This window comes from Arachis duranensis, chromosome 5 (assembly GCF_000817695.3).
Source record: "Arachis duranensis cultivar V14167 chromosome 5, aradu.V14167.gnm2.J7QH, whole genome shotgun sequence".
Lineage (NCBI taxonomy): Eukaryota > Viridiplantae > Streptophyta > Magnoliopsida > Fabales > Fabaceae > Arachis > Arachis duranensis.
In genome coordinates this window covers 93,010,788-93,019,916 of record NC_029776.3, presented here as the reverse complement: position 1 = coordinate 93,019,916, position 9,129 = coordinate 93,010,788, and the positions used below count along the sequence as shown (strand labels likewise).

At 32.2% G+C, this 9,129-nt stretch overlaps 1 protein-coding gene across 1 annotated transcript; it reads left to right on the top strand.

Moving 5' to 3' along the window:
- Positions 1-7,709: 7,709 nt before the first annotated feature.
- Positions 7,710-8,174, top strand: LOC107490521 (uncharacterized mitochondrial protein AtMg00240-like). Its single transcript, XM_016111294.1, has one exon. It carries the CDS (start codon positions 7,710-7,712, stop codon positions 8,172-8,174), a length of 465 nt encoding a protein of 154 aa, XP_015966780.1.
- Positions 8,175-9,129: the final 955 nt, after the last annotated feature.

Genomic DNA, 9,129 nt, shown 5'->3' with positions numbered 1-9,129 from the left:
GAGGTGCTGCCTAAGCTGGAGATGGTTTCGAGCTTCAACATCGGCGTGGATAGGATCGATCCCTAGAAGTGCAAGGAGAAAGGGGTTAGGGTTATAAACATCATCGATTCCGTCCTTCCTCCAATGGATTCGACTCTTCCTCCTCTTCTATCTCTAGCCGCTGCGTGTTCAAGTTCGAAGCCTACAGAGCAGATTCGCAACCTTGCTTAGCCAAAGTTGTCGTTGCGTTGCTGTTTCGTCGTCGGATCTCTTCCCCTGCCTCTATGCGTCGCCGTCGACTCTCTCCACCCAGAAAATGTGTTGGATATTCAATTCATTAGGTATGTAGATGGTTATTTTAATTCTTATTCGATGGTTATTTTGTTCGAATCAGTTTAAGTATATACAATTAACAAATGATGGATGGTAATTTCACTAGATAGCCGGATGATTATTTTAATAACTATGTAGATAGTTGTTTGAAGAAGATCCTGCGACGGTGATGGGGGCTACATACAGGGGTGGACGATGATGGTCGTGAAGAAGCTTTTAACGCTGGAGAGGTGGGATGATTGATGAGGGCGGGGTGGGTGACGATTGGGAGAGGAGAAGAAGAGGGTGTTTGGGTGAATTTCTTTGGTAAATTAATGTTGGGATGGTTAATTTTTTGAAATAATTATTCGGATTTTTTAACTTAAGTAATTTGGAGAATTTTCTTACTTTTTTTCTCTTGTATTGAATCAAATTCAAAATTCATTATTGTTTAGGTTTCTCATTGTCTCTATAGTGAAATTGTGATTCTAAACCTTACATTATAAATATTATGAAATTTTAAACTTCCAAAAAATAAGTCTTAAAAAAAATAATTTTTAATTTCTATCTTTTTTGTTAATAATTTTTATAATAAAAGAATTAACTTATGTTGGCCGATTTAGAAATTCACTCCCAGTACATTTTCATAAAAAAATAAACATCAATTATCAATTAAACTTAAAAGATATAAATGGGATAAACTGGAAAATAACAAAAAAAGGGTTAATAATAAGTTAATATATACTTTGAAAGTGTAATTCGTAGATTTTAATTTATAATTTCAATTTTAAATATGAAAAATTATGATACTTAATTATTAATTGATTTTTATTACTTCACTAGTTGCTTTTATATATTAAATTATTAATAGATTACAAGACCATTTTAGCGGAAGTTGACCATAAACTATAGTTTAAAAGCTTCAAATGGATATCCAAACTTGCAATTTTGAGTCCTGTTAAGAAGTCAATAGAATATTTATTAAATATGTATAATAGATTATCTGATTTTTAGGTTCACTAAAGATCGAACCCTTCACTTTTTGAATTTAGAGTTCTAATACTATATTATAATACCACTCATCTCAAAAATTTACACTAATAAAAAAATGTAACACTAATAATTATATCTTTAATACTGAATCCAACATTCTTAAACCTCTATTATACACATTATACAGATATTTCGCTCCTTATACTTTCTCTCTTTAACCTTTCAAATGAAGATATTGATGACAGGGACTTCATTGTTGAGCTTATCCAATAACCAAATGCTTTTGCGTGAAATATCAAATTAAATATTCTACAAGTTATTTCACAATCACTAATTTTCAAAACCTTCCAAGGCATCGTCCCCTCATAAAATTATTGGACTGGTTCATACGTTTCACTTTCAGTAGTAATCATAGGTCACAATCTCACATATTAGAATCTCCTCTTGTTAGAGGAATTATGAAGTTGTTTGTGTCACGTTTCTCATGCTAGACAACGTCTAAAATATATATGCTCTATTGCTCTCCAAATATTTTGATAATGAGAATTTAAAAATACCTTATAATAATTGTTTTTTTTTTTTTATTTTGGCCCAAGCGTAATTATTTGAAGAGTTGGTGTGTTTAAAAGTGTGTTCAAATAATATATCGAAATTTAATTAATTAAAATAATAAAAAAAATAATTATTTTAAAAAAAATTATTAACATCCCAATCAAGTAAAAAAAAAAAAAGACCAATTATATCAAGGAGGACAAAAAAATTGACTTAATAAGTTGTTTTCTAACACCGCATATATAATATCCACCAGATAAAATATCAAAGCTAAAGAAAAATTTCAAAGTTCAAACAAAAAATTGAGTAAATATATTATATGTTTTAATATCTTGCTACATTAATACAAAGAACTATTCATCCAATTAATTATTTATATAATATATATTAAAATATAAGTATATATTAAAAATATATAAAATATTATATATGTATATATAAATATATAATAATTAATTTTTTGTATATTTATAATATTTTTGACAATACGACATGATCAAATTATTTTAATAATTAAATTTATTTAAGTTAATCCAATAACTCATTAACTAATCATATGTGTTAATTTATAAATAAATTCAGTGAGAAGCCAATAAAATACTTAGGTGTTACCTGAACTAATTAGTCATATATAATAGTAATTAGTTAGAAAGTGCTCATGTAGACAAATTTTATTAGTAAGTGATTAGCAAATTAATTTGTTAGAATACCAATTAGATAATTAATTGTGCAACTTAGTTTAGAACATAGTTGTCAGAATCGAACCGGTGATCAAACCGGTGAGGTTACTGGGTCACTGGATCACTGGTTTAACCGGTGGGTCACTGGTCGAACCGGTTAACTCGGTATAATTAAATAATTATATAAAATTTAATTATTTGACTAGTTTAACTAAATATCATCTAACAATTTTCAACTATCAACCTTATATGAAGACAAAAAATAAAAAATATATTAAAAAAATAATATTAATAGATATCATATAATCATTAAAAATAAATAAATTGTGATTAATTAAATTTTTTGTTTATCTTTTTAATTTGTATATATTTAATAAAATTTATAGTTAAATAAAATGTAATTGATTTAAAAATGAGTGACTTTGAAATTAAAATAAATTGAATATAAGTGAAAAGAAAATATGCTATATGTATTATAATTAGTATCATAATTGATGAGAAACATTTCAGCTTGGTGGTAGAAGTATGCTTGTTTTATGCTGGAGGAGGGGGTTCGAACCCATTGGGAGCATTTTGGAAAATTTTCCAAAAATCATCACAAGTATGACACTTGTCAGCGCTGGAGGGTTTAGAGCATGGTAGAGTTGCAGATCGTTGGTCCATTGTAAATTTTCCTTCAAAGTTGACCGAGTAGCCCGGACCGGTTCATACCGGTTTGTACCGGTTCTCTACCTTACACGGTCCAAATATCGGACCGGACCGGCATAGAGTTTGATTTACCGATTTTCCGGTCGAACCGGCCAGTCCGGTCCGGTTCTGACAACTATGGTTTAGAAGCTATTATATATAGCTGAAAATGTAATATTGGAGGCAATTTTTGCAATTAGAATGTGAAAGTGTAAGAATGATGAAGTTGTGACACTTGTACATACTCTCATTTGCATCAAGCTTCGTGAGGTTCTTCCCTTCCATTTTTCTTTGAACTCACTAATTTTAACATGGTGCAGTGAGCATGGAAGGAAAATCACAGTGAATGGTTGAGGAACTTCGAAAGAAGCTCATAGAACAAACTCTTGATTCTTTTCTTCTTGTGAATTCGTTTTCCCTTCAAAATTCTTCGATTTTTCTTCTCCTTCTTTCTTCTCCTTCTCATTCTTCGTTCTTCTCATCTAAATTCTTGTCCTCTTCCTTCGAACTCAATCAATAGAGACTGATGAGATTTGTGTTGTCGTGCACTGATTCCGCATAAACAAATATTTTCGATCAGCGAGTTCGAAGGAAGAAGCTCTTTGAATATGCATCAACCAGATTTATTGATTTGAATCTCAAATTAGGGTTTGCGATCAAGAAGCGATGGAACCTCGAGCAAATTCGTCGTTCTCTTCAGTAGATATACAGGCATTAGCTGCATTGGCGAATCAAATCAATACGATGAATCAGTCAAATGCAAACAAAGCTTAGACAAATTCAGCTTTGGACCTAGTAAGCCCTTATTTTTTACATCCTGAGGAAAATCCAGGATCATCCATAGTTACAGTTACCTTAGTAGAAAATAATTTTAAAAAATGGGAAAGAGATATGTGGAGAGCGTTGAAATCCAAGAACAAGATAAAATTTGTTGATGGCTCAATCCAATGACCACCAGAGGATGATGTGTTGTTTGAAGCGTGGGACCGTTGTAATACACACATTGTTTCTTAGATTAATCATTCTTTAAGCCCTGAAATTGCTCAAAATGTCATGTGGATAAACTCAGCTGAGGAATTGTAGAAAGAATTAAGGTACAGATACAGTAATGGTGATGTGTATAAGATAGCAGAATTGGAGGAAGAATTGTTTGCAGCTAAGTAAGGAGATATGCATCAGTGACTACCTACTACACTAAGCTCAAGTCGATTTCGGAGGAGTTGGAGAATTTGCGGCCAATTCTGAGCTGTTCAAGGTGCCCTGAGAAGTGCAATTGTGAATTAAGCATAATGAGAGATTACAAAGAAGAATCAGGGACAGTGAGGTTTCTAAGAGGTCTAAATGAGCAATTTTCAACTGCAAGGTCTCAGATTATATTATCGACCTAAGGTGGATGCAGTTTTTTCATCTCTTTTACAACAAGAGAGACAGCTAAACATGAATGAAGTAATGGAGGAGAAGACTCTGCTAATCAATTCCAAAAATGATGTTGGTAATGGAAGCACAACGAGAAGAGGTAGAGGTAGAGGGAGAAGAGGAGGCTATGGAAACAATGCAAAAGCTGGACGAGGATCAAAACAATGTACATACTGTGGCAAGAATGGCCATATGGCAAACACATGCTACAAAAAAGCATGGCTTTTTCCCTCATTTCAAGAACAATGGAGCCATGATCAACAATATGGTTGCTGAAAAGAACAATGATGAAGTAAGTAACCAATTTCAAAGGGAAGAATTTGGTAAATCTGAGCCATATTTCACCTTAAAGCAAAGAGAGGCATTGCTAGCTCTCCTGAACCAACAGGATGCACACCCAACGCATAGCATAAACCAAATTGTTACTACAACTCTTCCATCAAACCAAGATATCTCTTACATAATGTCAATTTCAGTTTTCAGTCCCAAATCCTGGATCATCGATTTAGGAGCAACTAATCATGTTTCATATATTAAAAATTCATTTCAAAAATTACATCTGATTCAACCTGTGTTAGTCAGCATGCCTGATGGCACAAACACATTAGTCAATACTGCAGGCACAGTTGTGTTATCTAATCAATTTTATTTGCTAAATGTCTTTTATATTCCAAGCTTTAAATTCAATTTGATATCAGTATCAAAACTAACAGTAGATTTAAAATACAAACTGATTTTTTTATGAAAATGAGTGTGAAATCCAGGACAAGACTACCAAGAGAACAATTGGTGTAGCTGAACAAAGGAGAAGACTCTATGTTTTTTAGGACCTAACACCTGTTCAAATTACATCACAAGCTACATTCACATCTTTAGCATCTACCCTATCTACACAACACACATAAATAGAGCATTCTGCACTGTGCCATCTTAGATTAGGACATCTACCAAATGATAAGATTACTGTTATGAAAAGAGAATATAAAAACTTGAATTTTTTAATATGTAATAAGCCTTGTGATTCTTGCCATTATGCAAAGCAAAAGTGGTTGCAGTTTATATCAAGAATCTCTAAGAGCATGAATATCTTTGATATTGTACACATTGACATTTGGGGTTCTATCAATACTATTTCTATTTTGGGTTTTAGATATTTTTTTACTATTGTCGATGACAAAAGACGATTCACTTGGCTATACTTTATGAAATTGAAAAGTGAAGCTAGTGAATTAGTCAAGAATTTTGTCAAAATGATTGAAACTCAATTTGGAGTGATAATTAAAAAAATTGGAATTGACAATGGACATGAATTTAAATTGAATAAATTCTATGCATCCGAAAGCATCATACACCAAACCACTTATGTAGAAACTCTCCAAAAAAATGGCATTGTAGAAAGAAAATATCAATATATTTTAAAAGTTGCTAGAGCCATGATGTTTCATTCTAACATGCCAAAGAAATTTTAGAATTTTGCAATAAGCCATTTGGTTCATGTCATCAATAGAATTTCCAGTGTCTTATTGACAAATCATTTTCCCTATGAAAATTTAAAAGGAAAACCACCTGACATATCTTACCTTAAGGTATTTGGATGTCTAGAATTTGCTTCAAGAAAATTAACACATAAATCGAAATTAAAACAAAGGACAGTCAAATGTGTACATTTGGGTGTTAAAAAAGGTGTTAAGAGATATGTTTTATATGATATAACAAATAGAAATATATTAATCTCAAAGGATGTATTCTTTTATGAAAATATATTTTCATTTTCATTGGAAAGTTCAAAAACAAATGACACTGTCACAAATTTTGCACCATTCACATTACACAATTTTGCATTTGATAATCTAGTCCCTGAATCTCATAGTAGCATGAATCCTCATACATCACTTTCACCTAATCTATTAGTTCCAATGCATCATCATGAGCTTGACATATCTGAATGTCTACCTGCATCCGTAAAGTCGAATAATTTACCATTCATTAGTGCTGATGCATCTGAGACACCTCAGGTTATTAAGAAATCTACAAAAGATAGAAAGTGTCCTGCATATTTAGCGGATTATTATTGCATGCCTACTGTGTCAGTGAATTCATACAACAATTGTTCCTCAAATTCAGGTCTTAACTCACATGATTCTCATCAGTTTTTCTTTGAAAATTTTGAAAACATGCTACATGAGCAAACAACAAATATTTTTTATTAGTCCACAATTATGTTTTTTGAGTCAACATCACCTTTTTCCCTTCTTTCCACTGATGCTTCTACTATTTTATCTACCACACACACTTCTCAACCTAAACACAAAGAGTCAAAATGCCATACTGAGGCTATTTGTGATCCTAGTTGGCAGGAGGCTATTAATTCTAAATTGACTGCTCTAAGAGAAAATAGAACTTGGACTCTTACCAAACTTCCTAATGGGAAGAAAACTATGGAATGCAAATGGGTCTTTAGGCTAAAATTGAAGCCTGATAGTTTGGTTGATCATCACAAGGCCAGGCTGGTTACTCAGGGATTTATCTAAACTGTTGGGGTAGATTATTTTGAGACATATAGTCCTGTGGTTAAGATGAACACCTTCCAAATTCTCATGTCTATTGCTGCAATGAGGGGCTGGTTCGTCCATCAATTGGACGTCATCACAGCTTTTTTGCATGGTGACTTAGATGAGGAAGTATATATGTGCCCACCACAAGGACTCGCTCTGTCCTCACTAGACTTGGTTTGCAAATTAGATCGTTTCTTTTATGGCTTGAAACAAGCCAACAGACAATGGAACACCAAATTGTGCACTACTCTGCTTAGTGCTGGATATTCTCAATCAAAACATGATTATAGTCTTTTCACCAAGTCATCTAATGGCAGATTCACCGCTATTTTAGTCTATATAAATGATTTAATATTGATTGGAGATGATTTGAATGAAATTACCTTCTTCAAACAGCACCTGCATGACCTCTTCAAAATCAAGGACATTGAGGAGTTATAATATTTTTTTTGGGTTAGAGGTAGCTCACAGCAAGAGGGGGATTGCAATTTGTCAAAGGAAGTATTGCATCGACCTCCTCAAAGATTACGGGTTAATGGAAGGCAAGGAAGTGTCAACTACAATGGATTATACCATCAAACTGACAAAGAGTACCGTAACTCCTCTAAGCTCAATAGCAGAATATAGAAGACTAGTTGAAAGATTGTTATATCTAACCAATACAAGACCAGATATAGGGTATGCAGTTGAAAGACTAAGCCAATTTTTGGACTGTGCTACTGACAAGCACTTTGAAGCAGCCATAAGGGTACTCAAATATCTCAAGAATGAGCCAGCATTAGGATTGATGTTCTCATCTCAAATAGATTTAGAGCCTACTGATTTCTCAGACAGCGACTGGGGTACATGCTCAGACACTAGAAGATCTATATCGGACTATTGTTTCTTCATAGGAACATTTATTGTATCATGGAAAAGTAAGAAGCAAAATACAGTGGCAGTGTCATCGTGTGAAGCAGAATACAGGGCCCTTGCCATGGCTACTAAAGAAGTACAGTAGATTACTTACATTCTAGAAGACTTGCAAGTGAAGCTGGACAAACTGATTGCAGTGTACTGTGACAGCCAATCAGCACTGCACATTGTGGCCAATCTAATGTTTCATGAGAGAACTAAGTACATAGATATGGATTATCATGTAGTGAGGGATAAATGGAAAGAATAAGTAATCAAGTTGCTGCCAATCACCGCAACTAATCAAACAGCTGATGTGCTAACTAAGGCATTGGCTCCCCTAATGTTTCAGAAATGTTGCAGCAAACTCAAAATGGTGAATGTCACCGATTTTGGTTTGAGAGGGGGTGTTATCTGAACTAATTAGTCATGTATAATAGTAATTAGTTAGGAAGTGCTGATTTGGACAAATTCTATTAGTAAGTGATCAGCAAATTAATTTGTTAGAATACCAATTAAATAATTAGTTGTGCAACTTAGTTTAGAAGCTATTATATATAGATAAAAATGTAATATTGGAAGTAATTTTACATTAAGAGAGTAAAAGAAAACTACTGTTTAAAATAGAATTACATGTTGCATACATATAAAAAATTATTTATTAAATAAATTATTAGTATAAAATATATGTTAAAATATTAAATAAATAAATAATATATATTTATATATTAAAAACTATTTATTAAATAAATTATTAGTATAAAATATATATTTAATATATACATAATATTTTTGTTAAAAAATAAGAAAATAAAAAAAAAGGAAGAAAAGAAGAAATGAAAGCCAAAAATGGTGAAACAGCAACAAATGGGATGGTGTACACCATTTATTTGGTTAGCTACTTAGGTGTACCCGTGTATGGCAGCCAAACACTTAATTATTAACACGTTAGATTGTTAACTTTTTTGTTTAGAAAATATTTATTTTCCTCCAAGGACACTTTATTATTAATATAAGTTTTTTTTTAAAATGCATTCTAAAATATATTACAAATTTTAATT

Bases quoted from the DNA above. Each gene is read 5' to 3' on its own strand.
- LOC107490521 (XM_016111294.1), top strand. From the start codon at position 7,710: ATGGAAGGCAAGGAAGTGTCAACTACAATGGATTATACCATCAAACTG.